Here is a 12,804-nt window from a genome sequence, read left to right as displayed (position 1 = left end):
ATTTGATATTCCCAATATGAATCATACATCACTGGGATCCATGGCTGTGCATTATGTTCTAAGTTATCTTCATCATGGCTTATAGTTTCTATAAAGAAAATACAAAAACGACATTGATTTACAGCGAGAGCCGCAAAGGCCCGGATATTTATCAGACTAAATGAAATGTACATGTATTACCAAGAGCAATGTGGACATACACTGCATATCAAAGGTCAACTGTTTTCAATGGCATTCGTATAATCACTCCACTCTGTATAATACACCACTTCTACACAAATCAATACAACTGGAAAACAACCTCTCGTCCAATGTTATTTAGGGTGAAAAGATCCCGTTGTCAAACACATACTGTGCCTTCAGTCCCAGTCTCTCTCACACACACACACACAGACACACTTTGGCCATAGAGCAAACTGTCTCGTAGCCGGTTTACACCAGACTGAATGCAGGGCTCACCATTTTTTCAATACACATAGAAAGTGGGTACACATGGATGCACATCACAATGATAAAATGTAAACCAAACAGGAGACAACTTAGTCATTTTGAATACATTCTATTGACACAGAAGCGCTACGGTACCTTGCACAATAGTGTCGCAGCAACTAAACCGTTTTAGCAGGCTGGCTTATCATTTTGGCTAACTATGGGGCAAAACAATTCGCAAATGTACCGTTAATTAGCCACCGCAAAATCTCTTTTGCTCGCAAACACTGCAGCGGGTTCTATGACATCTCCACTTTCCAAGCATATTGAGCTCAGCATTCAGTCTGTTTTAACCAGGCTAAAGGTCTGGTTTGTCTAACACAAAGTCAACAGTCCATCCTCATACTCCTAGGTCTGGCTTCAGGGTGATGTTTACCATAGCTACAGATCTAGGATCAGATTTCCCTCCCCCAACCTTAACTATTTTGTGGAGGAAAGTCAAAACTGACTCAAGATCAGCATCTAGGGGAAACTTCACCCTACACCCCAGGGTCGGAGTCGGAGGAGTCACTGTAGTCTGCAACCAGTGACGTCCTCAACACCCCAGAGCAACCACTGTCATGGTCCTCCAGTACTGTCCCACAATCCTCTCCTTTCGATCGTCCTCTGTCCTCTTCTTCTGTGGTGGTGTTAAGAATCTGCATCTCCAGAGATCTCATGTGAGTTTTAACCATTTCCTGTCTCTGCTCAGGCTGTGCAACTCCCAAATCTGTCCCCCCAGTCCTTTGTGTTTGTGCAACCTGTAACTCCTTCCCCTCCGGCGAGAGACTGTTTCCCAGATCATTGGTTCCTGGGTCTGATTTCCTGCGTGTGACTGTAGCGCAGGCCTCTGGTTTGTTCCCAGAGCCCTCGGTCCTCCTGTGGATAACCACACACACACACTATCAATCAACTGTGTAGCAAATATGGTGAACCAACCGCAACAGGTTAGCACAACAAAAAGGTGGCTTAGGTTACATGAACATTACTGGGCCTGTTTTCACAAAGCGTTTCAGAGTAGAAGTACTGATCTAGGGTCAGCTCCCTCCTGTCCATGTAATCTTATTCATTATGATCTAGAAGGGAAAACTGATTCATACATAATGATGTTGACAGATCCACTAACATTCATGTAAATTGTAAAGTCTTTTGACTAGTTGTGTGTTGGGCCCAAGGAAGATAATCTGTCGTCATTGGCGTCAGCAAATAGGGAAATTCTCATTCACCCATTCATTGACCTACCTCCTTATGAGACTGTGTGGGTTAGGGGAGGAGACTTGGGGACCCAGGGCTTTGGCCACAGCAGCACCTTTCCCCTGTAGGCCCAGCTTCTGAAGTAGGCTGCCTGCAGCGCTACCTGGTGGCAGAGTGGGGGAACTGAACCAGGAGCGGCTAGAGATCTCCTTCCGCTTGTAGTTCTGCCTGTCATCGTAGGCTAGAGGAAGGGGATGAGGAGAGAAGGCATGGTGTTCTTTTATGAAAAAGTTGTGTGTGTGTGTGTGTGTGTGTGTGTGTGTGTGTGTAGTTTGTTTGTGTGTGTGTGTGTGTGTGTGTGCGCGCTTGCCTGTGATATAGTGTGTATGAACAGTGTGTGATTGAGAGAGTCTGGTTTAGAGTGCATTATTATTCTCTGTGTGTGTGGTGTACATGCCCACTTACAGTCAGGAGCTGTGTAGGTGAGCAGTGCTGCTAGTTTCTTGTCCTCCTCTTTCTCGGGCAGCAGAGGGATGGACAGATTTGTCCTCTTTCTCACGGCGTTGTCTTTCTCCTCCTCCTCCGCCATCACTTTCTTCTCAGTCTGCGTATTAGATCAGTGGAGATGAACAGTTAAGTCAGCAGCCCTAAAGTCAGCCCTACACCTATCCACCCTATTTACACAACGTCCCATTGAGACACATCTCCTTTACAAGGGGCTTCTCGCATCCTCGCCGCCTTTTAAACCACACTGGAGGAAAAACTTCCAAGGTCCCTCCACAGGGACCTACTTCTCCAATGCCTTTTAAGGAGGCAAGGACATAGGATACGAGGAATCAAGGAAAAACTATTTGACAAAGATTCCAAGTAATTCCATGGGCGAATCCCAATCCTCTCGCTTTCCTCCTGAAGTGTGCACTCGTTCACTACTCCCCACAAATGTAAAAGCATTGGATTGGTGTAGGCATGGCTAGACTAGAGGGAGGCGAACAAGTGTACACTTCAGGAGAAGGGTAGAGAATCTAAATGTGGCCTCGAGTGCATTGGACATTGTAATTACTTCGCTACTATGGCCTATTTATTGCCCTACCACCTCACGCCATTTGCAGACACTGTATATAGACTTCATTTTTTTCTACTGTGTTACTGACTGTGCGCTTGTTTATCCCATGTGTAACTCTGTGTTGTCTGTTCACACTGCTTTGCTTTATCTTGGCCAGGTCGCAGTTGTAAATGAGAACTTGTACTCAACTCGCCTACCTGGTTAAATAAAGGTGAAAAAAATAAATAAACCAGTTATGATCTGAATGCAGTGCATTTACCCTGAACTTCCTGCGGAGCTTGCTGTTGAGTATGAAGTCGTCCTTCCATCCAGCCTGGTGATCCTGTAGCTCAGACAGAGAGGGAAGAGCCTTCCTCAGTTTCTCCTTGTCCTTACCACCATGGTCCAGCTTATACATGGGGTCTGTCTCTAACTTCTCCTTCTCACTACGCTCTGGGGAGACACACAGAGGGAGCAGGGACAGGAAAGGAGGGGGGTATAGGGCGGTGGTAGAGAGAGGGAAATAAGTGGGGTAGGTGAGAAAAGAAGAGAGCACATGAGAGATAAAGTGAAGACAATGAGGCCTAAGAAATGAGCAGACAAGACACAGAAATGGAGGAATAAAGGAACTGATATCAATAGTGCCATTGTTGGAAGATAATTGGAGTCAATTCTGTTTTGGGGTTTGACGTATTAAAGAATAAGAGGTCGCGACTAAAAGGTGGCTGAGAGGCCAAATGTCATTAGTTGCCAGGGATGAGGATGTTCGTTGTCGGCCATATCCCATCCTTCCTGTCACACACCTAACAGAATGTAAAGGTCAACGAGGAGAAATGAGTTACCTGTAGTGAGGATCTGTTCATTGTCAGCCATGTCCCATCTCTCCTCCTTCCGCTGCGCGCCGCACACGATGACGTAATCACAGGTGGCCGGGTCTGTCTGCATCTCAATGTAGTTCACACACAGGTGACACTTCATTCGGAACCTGAAGAGGAGCACACAGGTAAACCAACACAGATGTATGTATTGGCCTTCAGTGTGTGTGTGTGTGTGTGTGAGATTGAGATGTGTCTGGTCTTACCTGTAGATTGGCGTGGTGTAGTAGTTCCCCACTTTCTTCTTCTCAGCGTTATAACGTACACCTGAGTGACACAAATGTATGATAAGAAATGGCTGTAATTGATTATGTTTCTGAAAAAGGAAAACGTATAGCAACTTGCTGGAAAACTGAGAATGGAAGAGAGAGCTTACCCATGCCGATGTGATTCTTGCAGCCATCACACCAGATATTATAGGGCATCTCAAACCTGTGAAAATACATAGACAAGAGTCAGTTTCCTGTAACCCTCCTGTAACTACTGAATTTGATGTGTGTGTTTGTGTTACTGACCGGATGATGAGGATACCCTGGGACAGCTTCCTGGCCCTCTCTCGTAGAGCATGGGTTCCATGGTAACCATTGAGGGAGCCATGCTAGAGAGAGGGAGGGGGAGAAATGGAAAGGGGGAAAAGAGAAAGCCAGAAAAGAGTCAGAGTGAGAACAGGTTAAAAGAGGCTCACGTGTCGACTGATTTCTTAAATCCATTAACCTATCGCGCATCTATTATATGTGATGATGGACAGTAGTCATATTTACCTTCTGTGGGTCGAAGTCCGGAGGGTAGTAATGGTTTTGTCCTTTCCTCTCACCCTGAGAAAGGAGACATGGAAAAGGAGGAAAGTGTGAACACCTAGTCAGTATTCAACACACTAGTAGTTAACAGTGCTGTTTTGTCCACCACGGGTGGCACCAGATTCTCTCTACATGGATAAGGGGAAGGGGGAATAACTAGTCAGTTGTACAACTCCCGCATTTAACCCAACCTTTCTGAATCAGATAGGTACTGCCTTTAAATCAACATCCTCGTCACGGGACCCAGTGAGCAGTTGTTGTTGGGGGTTAGCTGCCTTGCTCAAGGGCAGAACGGCAGATTTTTCCACCTTACCGGCTCGGGGATTCGAAACAGGGACCTTTCGGTTGCTGGCCCAACGCTCTTAACCGCAAGGCTACCTGCCGCTCCAGTGGGGCTTCCTCACCGAGGAAACCTGGTGCCACCAGTGGTGGACAAATACTAAAAGAGCTCATTTACAAGGACACTAATGTTCGCTACTAGTGTGTTGAACACATTTTGATGCGGCCTGGCAACTTACCATGTTGTTAGCTTGTACAGCGCACTAGAAGATAGCCTTTGTCACCTAGGGGAGAAAACACAGGATCATAGCTTCATTTTTGTGTTTACAAATGTTTGCACACCTTGAAGTTAGCCATCTAACTTAGACGTTCGAAATAAGATTGCTTATTTACAAGCACAACCGCTAGCGTAGCTAACTAGCTCACGCTACCATCTTGAATAATAAGCCAAACAACCGTTTTAGGAATGTAACAGGAGATGTGGGCCCATAATTAACACGAACTGTAACCGAGACATAACTGTTTTCGAAGAAAAACAATTGAGATATCACAAAGTAGCGTGCTCCTTACTGTTTTCCAAAGCATTAGCAAGCAGAACAAAATTCGCAACAGTGCATACACAAAAACGTAACTTCCGTTTTGTGAGAAACGTCACACATTGGTGTCTGCTTTTTTTAATCGTCTCTGATTAATTGTGCCTGCACAAAGACTTCTACTTTTTGTGAAGATATTTTCGTATACTTATATTTGTACCCCAAGACCCATTGGAAAAGTCCACAACTATGACAATTCACCTTTTTACCTCCCTCCTCTGTTGTAAGTTGTTATGATGGAAACCAGAGCGTCCATCAAAGTAAAGGGACATGGGCAGTCAGGAGACAGGCCAAAACTCCTGGATAATATCAACATAACTCAGTTAGCATAGGCACTGGACTCTGGAGAAATCTCAGACTGTGTGTGTCTGCCAGGGGGGTTATAACTAGAGTTTTGACCTGGTGGATGTGCCAGAGACGTGAGGGATACCCACTACAGGTGTCTCCCTTAACAGAGAGAAGAAACAGTCTGGCAGGTAATGACTGAGAGTGGGAAAATATATTATCTCCATAATCATTCTATTCTGGATGTTGGTCTGACCTGGGTCAATACAGTATGCAAATTAGGCCTAGGCCTATGATAGAACAAGACTGTGTCTCCAGCTATGAAATGATTTATTTTTTGAATTTCACATATCTCTGAATATGAAAATGTTTCCCCCACCAAAAAAAGATTACAAAAGTAGCTTTTTAGGCTACTGACTTCTATGTCAATTTGTATCTGCCCCTCACTCTCACTGTTTTCCTTTTTAATAAAAGCAATGACTACATTGGAAGAAAAGAGGCATGGCCAGAGAAGAGGTCTGGGGAAATGATGGGCTACTGTCTATCAAGGATCAGGTGATTAGGACTGGGGGGAGGGGTGCAGGGTAAGGAATGGAAGGGAGAGATCAGCGATACAGCAAGAAGGATGGAGGGAGGGTAAGGAATGGAAGGGAGAGATCAGCGATACAGCAAGAAGGATGGAGGGAGGGAGGGTAAGGAATGGAAGGGAGAGATCGGGGATACAGCAAGAAGGATGGAGGGAGGGAGGGAGGGTAAGGAATGGAAGGGAGAGATCAGCGATACAGCAAGAAGGATGGAGGGAGGGAGGGATGCAGGGTAAGGAATGGAAGGGAGAGATCAGGGATACAGCAAGAAGGATGGAGGGAGGGAGGGATGCAGGGTAAGGAATGGAAGGGAGAGATCAGGGATACAGCAAGAAGGATGGAGGGAGGGAGAGGAGGGGGAGGGTAAGGAATGGAAGGAATGGAAGGGAGAGATCAGCGATACAGCAAGAAGGATGGAGGGAGGGAGGGAGGGAGGGTAAGGAATGGAAGGGAGAGATCAGCGATACAGCAAGAAGGATGGAGGGAGGGAGGGAGGGAGGGAGGGTAAGGAATGGAAGGGAGAGATCAGGGATACAGCAAGAAGGATGGAGGGAGGGAGGGATGCAGGGTAAGGAATGGAAGGGAGAGATCAGGGATACAGCAAGAAGGATGGAGGGAGGGAGGGATAAAGTGAGAGGGGGATGGAGATGTTGTAGGTGGAAGGAGGGAGGGATCAGGGATAGGGCGAGACTCAAAAAGGATGGATGGAGAAAGAGATGCTCAGGGTGGATGGAGGGGGGATGGAGACAGATGGAGGGATAGAGAGAAAGAGATTCTCGGTGCAGGTGTCTATCTGATCCAGATTTACGTTGTAAACAGCATTCCGAAGTTTGATATTCTGTGGCATTGAATTTGACATTCCGTGGATAAATCCCCTTATAATGCTTCCCATTACAGGAACGTTGCTCCCATCTAACATTCCTGCCCGGCACAGACAGACAAGCCCTATTTGGGCTGACCCAGAGAGACCAGCCCTCTCCGCGGTCCAACCACCACCAGGAATGCACAAGCCAGCAATGCTCAGGAAGAGACATCGATCTGACCTGTCTGTCTATCAGTCTGTTAGTACCATGGATCCATCCCTTCATCCCTCCATCAGTACATGTCTCTATCACTCTATCAGTCTGTCCAGTGGATCCCTCTGCGATCTAGGCCTAGATTACTCTATCATTCTATCAGTCTGATAGAAAGGATCCCTCCTCTAGGCCTAAATGGGCCTATCAGTCTATCAATGGGACATCTCAGAGAGTGATATGTCTATGGCCAGGAATTTAAAGACAGCAACCTCAGGAATAGCTATCTCTTCAACCAGTAGAAGCCCTTAGCGAGTAGGATAAGTTCCCCCTAGTCATGGTCAGTTTTGCATCTTTCTCCCTTAATGGTTCAAGTTAGCAGGCCATGTTGGGGGGACGTTAGCTCAGTTGGTCCTAGAACTGTGCTTAGAGAGCCTGTTGCACCATCAAACAACACTGTAAGCCCATCAGACACAGACAGGCAGACTCTGAACCCTTCCAAGAGAGTTTATCTTTATTTACTGCTCTACACCAAACGTTAGGAGAAGAGATTTGAAACAAATGTGTTTCCACTGATCCCTACAGGGCCTGATCCAGTTGTGTTTTGAACCTGGGCCAAGCAGTCTGGTAGTTGCAGGGAGAAAGACTGCTCTAAGATCAGTTGAAGTATGTTTCTCTGAGGTTAATGGTTATGGTTTGGCAGAGTGAGACTGATCCAGAGTGCCATTATCTGATATTGAAAGGTCTGTAGATCCCCTATAAACAAGTCACCTTCACAGTAGACCAGCTGCGTAAGGTAGAGGCTGGACACAAGGTAGCCAATAAGCAATGCTCCACATTGTTATCAGACATTACTACAGTGCACAATTAGTAACACCATCAACCATTGGCTCGGTGTAAGGAGTAAGGATTTGACACTGCAGTGACTGGCCTTCCCGAGATGCTTTTGTGATGAAGGCATCATATCGAATCGGGATGATCCCGCCGTTTAACTCAGAGCTTTCTCTCCAGGTGAGACATCAGCACTCCGGGTAAGAGACGGACTACAGAAAGAAGCTCGCAATACACATTCATCTCCCGGTTAATCCTCTCGGAAAACATGGAGCGTGAGAGGGCAAAGGGCCTGACACATTCCTTCCACCTCCCGCCCGGAGGAAAGGATGAAGATGGAGAGAGAAAGAGGGAGGAGAAGGAGGAGGAGGGATACAGTGATAGAACAATCCCCTTGGTATTTCTCTTGAAGATATGGTCTGGAATTTAAAGATGTCTCAGGTAGAGAGGAATGAGAAGAATCTGACAACAGTGTCATGTCAGGAAAAAACAACTCATATAGGCCTATACAGACAATGGTGTATCATGCATATAGTATGAAACATATGTATATTACACTTCATGTTTCACATAGGGTATTTGGAAATGATCACTTTTAGCCCAGCAAGGCCACAGAGTCAGCTAGGTTTGATTGACAAATGTCTCGGCTGCTTGTTTGAAAACCAGAAGGCAGAAAGACACCAACCAGCAGATAACCATGTCTATGGGTGTTGTCTGTGGCTGTGCTCCTTCTAAGTATAGAAAATTGGACACATGGTTTTCCGTAACCATGCTTACTCACATCATATTTCCCTCTGAGTTGGAGGCTATGTCACTGTCTACACCATGTACCATTCTGTAGCTGTGGGCATTTACACATTCCTGCACGGTCAGCATGTTCAATCCCAAAGCCTCTCAAGTCTTCCTAATTCTGTTGTCACTGATTCCAGACAGTAACATAAATACACCAGATTGTATCTGATCGTACTTCTGATTTTCTGCCTTACTTTAGCTGTTACTGAGGTATTCTCCCTCCCCTGGCCTGATGCTTCACTACATAGACCTACCATCACACCTTAGCTGTTACTGAGGTATTCTCCCTCCCCTGGCCTGGTGCTACACTACATAGACCTACCATCACACCTTAGCTGTTACTGAGGTATTCTCCCTCCCCTGGCCTGGTGCTTCACTACATAGACCTACCATCACACCTTAGCTGTTACTGAGGTATTCTCCCTCCCCTGGCCTGGTGCTACACTACATAGACCTACCATCACACCTTAGCTGTTACTGAGGTATTCTCCCTCCCCTGGCCTAGTGCTACACTACATAGACCTACCATCACACCTTAGCTGTTACTGAGGTATTCTCCCTCCCCTGGCCTGGTGCTACACTACATAGACCTACCATCACACCTTAGCTGTTACTGAGGTATTCTCCCTCCCCTGGCCTGGTGCTACACTACATAGACCTACCATCACACCTTAGCTGTTACTGAGGTATTCTCCCTCCCCTGGCCTGGTGCTACACTACATAGACCTACCATCACACCTTAGCTGTTACTGAGGTATTCTCCCTCCCCTGGCCTGGTGCTACACTACATACCCTACCTACCATCACACCTTAGCTGCTACTGAGGTATTCTCCCTCCCCTGGCCTGGTGCTTCACTACATAGACCTACCATCACACCTTAGCTGTTACTGAGGTATTCTCCCTCCCCTGGCCTGGTGCTACACTACATAGACCTACCATCACACCTTAGCTGCTACTGAGGTATTCTCCCTCCCCTGGCCTGGTGCTTCACTACATAGACCGACCATCAGACGTTAAAACCCCAATTCATTCATTTTCTTACATGGTGTTGTCCTAAAGTCAGTTTTCGGTAATGTGACCATTAGGGTTCTTACTAATTGCGTGGCGTGTATTTACCTCGCCTTAAATCACAGCTTGAACTTCTCCGGGTCGAGGAGGATGGAGAGACGTGGAGCGGAGACGACGGATGTAAAACCAGAATGTGTATAATGTGTAGGTTTACAGGAGCTCTGTTTAAACCTTAAACAGTCTGTCTCCCTCTTCAGAGGCAGGAGAGGGCTTAGAGCTGTATCAGGCCCGACCTGGAGTATGTACACTATGTCATCATGGAGACAGTACATGAATGGTGCTGAGAGATGCAGGGACAGGGTATTCTGGGTAAAGTGATGGCTGATGATGGAAGGAGAGAAAAAGTGAAGAGCAAAAGTAGGAGAGAGTGGAATCGACTCAGTCCTCTTGTCACTGTTCATGATCAGGATGTTCACCTAGTGAGAAATGTTCAGTCATACGGTCCGTGAGGGCTTAAAGACGTCATTGAGAGTTTAGACAAGAGACTTGAACGCATATCCTCAAACATCATTAGCTTCACTTTCCCACCAGGAGGGTTAGTCACCAGTTAGATGTGGTTTGTGTCACAGTCATCACATGATGGTCAGCAGCATCAAAGCATTCATGAAAACTCTTAACAGTCTGGAAGATAATTGTCTGAATTGGTCACTGAATAAACCCTCTGAATCAATGCAGTCTGACACACACGCACGCACGCACGCACGCACGCACACACACACACACACACACACACACACACACACACACACACACACACACACACACACACACACACACATACACACACACACACACACACACACACACACACACACACACACACACACACACACACACACACACACACACACACAGAGAGAGAGCTGTATTGCCAGGTGAGCTGTTTCTCAATATCCCTCGTGGACACACACATACACACACAAACACACAAAAGAGAAGGAATGAAGGAATGATAGCTGATGATACAGTGTCATATTAGGCCTAGACTACATGCCTTCTTCCGCCCATGGGCTTATTTGGTTGTGATTATGAAAAGACGGTTTGGGCGCCCAGTGTTTTTCCATGTTACAGATACTGACTGACACACACTCACTCACCCACACACACACACACACACACACACACACACACACACACACACACACACACACACACACACACACACACACACACACACACACACACACACACACACACACACACACACACACAGAGAGAGAGAGCTCTATGGGTAGGTGTGTGTGTGTGTGCGTGTGTGTGTGTGTGTGTGTGTGTGTGTGTGTGTGTGTGTGTGTGTGTGTGTGTGTGTGTGTGTGTGTGTGTGTGTGTGTGTTAGAGGGCCAGATGGGTAGGGTTATGGGGCTATTCCATTGGCAATCTCAATCAAGCCCAGCTAAAGTATTTGAAATGATTTTTTCTGATAATGTGACCTGACAAGCCCACATTTCCAACCAAATCCCTGAATTTATGGAAGAAGTTACTGAAGATCTGGGAATGTCAGTCGCCAGTCTCGGAATGTCCATTAAAATATCTCCTGTCGTGTTTTTTTCCTTCTTCTCTTTTTTAATTACGACCATCCCTTCCCTCTTTTATTTCAACTCTTTCTTTACTGGCCCGAAAGAGACAGAAACGCATTCTTCGCTTTCTGTCTCATTTGAACATTGACCTGGTGGACTTTTTACTTAACTGTCTATTTTTCTATGTCCTCAAGTCAGTGTCAATCCCCCAGGTCTTTTGTTTATATTACACCCTCCCTCTCGCTCCCTCTCTCTCTCTCTCTTTCTTCATCTGTTCAAGTGGTAGTTCTGCCTAGCATCAATTGCCAACCAACTCAACCTCTGACCAGCCTAGCCCGCCATTCAACTTCAAAACAGCTTTAAGTTATTAGCCTCCAGATTTCATTTTTCCCATGAAGCAGCCTTTGCAGCCATCGGAAAACACCTGGGCTGGGGCCCTCAGAACTACATTTATACCTGTTAAATATAATCCCAATATGACACATTGCTTGGTCAAACACCCATCCAACAATCAAACCGCTAACCGTCAAACCTCAAGTGATTCTACGGGCTTGGCGCTTTGGCGAGGAACGGGTTAGTGTACCCCCCCCTCCGTTTCACCGCCCCCCACATCCTGTCTCATCCCCCTTCTTTTCAGAGGGATATATAATGGAGGTTGGGACTTTGTTGCATCTCAGCATCACTCGTAGACACTCATCCACTGTTCAATCGTTTACTTAGAGAGGAAGAGGGATCAACATAAGAGAAGAGGGGAGATATGAGGTCTCTACTGAAGCTGGTTGTTCTGCTGTTCTGTGTCCAGAGAGGAGAGGGACACTGGCTGCGCTCACTACTCGGTAAGGATGGATGGGGGTCACGACTCACGACCTTCGACATTGGAGATGGGACAGGATAGAATTTCTTCCTATTTTCTCAGTTTTGTACTGGGTTATATGTATCTAGATATTGTTGTGTACTTTGAGATTGGTTTACATCAGGATGATGTTTGACACTGGGACTTGAGTGACAAGGCATACACAGTCACTGGAGAATTTTGAGAGCATATTGTGTGATTTCTGTTCTGAAGTTTTTCTGTAGGGTAGCACTGGCTATCAGTCTACTGCAGTCTATAGTGTAATGCAATCTGGTCCAAGCTGGTGTGATGAGTTTTTTAATAACCCTCTCTCTTTATCACCATCTTTCAGAGCAGCGAGGGCAAGCATCATCCTCCCCATCAGAGGAGGAGAGGAGAGGTGGAGGAGGAGAATCCAACAAAGGGAACAAAAACAATAAGGACACAGAAGGTTCCGGATTTGGAGTAGAAGACCAAAGGGGTTCCGTCCCAGCCCCAGTCATCCCAATCCGGTCCCGCCGCTCTTCAACCCAATGTCGTCTCCGCTCCATCCTCCTCCAGGTACGAGAGCTGGGTCTGGGCTACGACGCGGACGAGACCGTCCTCTTCAAGTACTGCAGCGGAGACTGTCCC

The 12,804-nt window shown here is 46.5% G+C and overlaps 1 protein-coding gene across 1 annotated transcript; it reads right to left on the bottom strand.

Moving 5' to 3' along the window:
• Positions 1-113: 113 nt before the first annotated feature.
• On the bottom strand, positions 114-5,287 carry yju2b (YJU2 splicing factor homolog B). Its single transcript, XM_064961753.1, has 11 exons — positions 5,226-5,287; positions 4,895-4,939; positions 4,341-4,394; positions 4,095-4,177; positions 3,956-4,011; positions 3,786-3,846; positions 3,547-3,689; positions 2,985-3,157; positions 2,128-2,266; positions 1,711-1,903; positions 114-1,347 (listed from the first exon to the last, which is right to left on the bottom strand). The coding sequence occupies exons 2-11, from the start codon at positions 4,895-4,897 to the stop codon at positions 969-971; spliced, it is 1,284 nt and encodes a 427-aa protein (XP_064817825.1). The 5' UTR covers positions 4,898-4,939; positions 5,226-5,287; the 3' UTR covers positions 114-968.
• Between the last annotated feature and the right edge of the window lie 7,517 nt (positions 5,288-12,804).

The sequence above is a fragment of the Oncorhynchus masou genome, chromosome 5 (assembly GCF_036934945.1).
Source record: "Oncorhynchus masou masou isolate Uvic2021 chromosome 5, UVic_Omas_1.1, whole genome shotgun sequence".
NCBI lineage: Eukaryota > Metazoa > Chordata > Actinopteri > Salmoniformes > Salmonidae > Oncorhynchus > Oncorhynchus masou.
The sequence above is the reverse complement of the archived record's forward strand: the minus strand, read 5'-3'. Positions and strand labels throughout refer to the sequence as shown.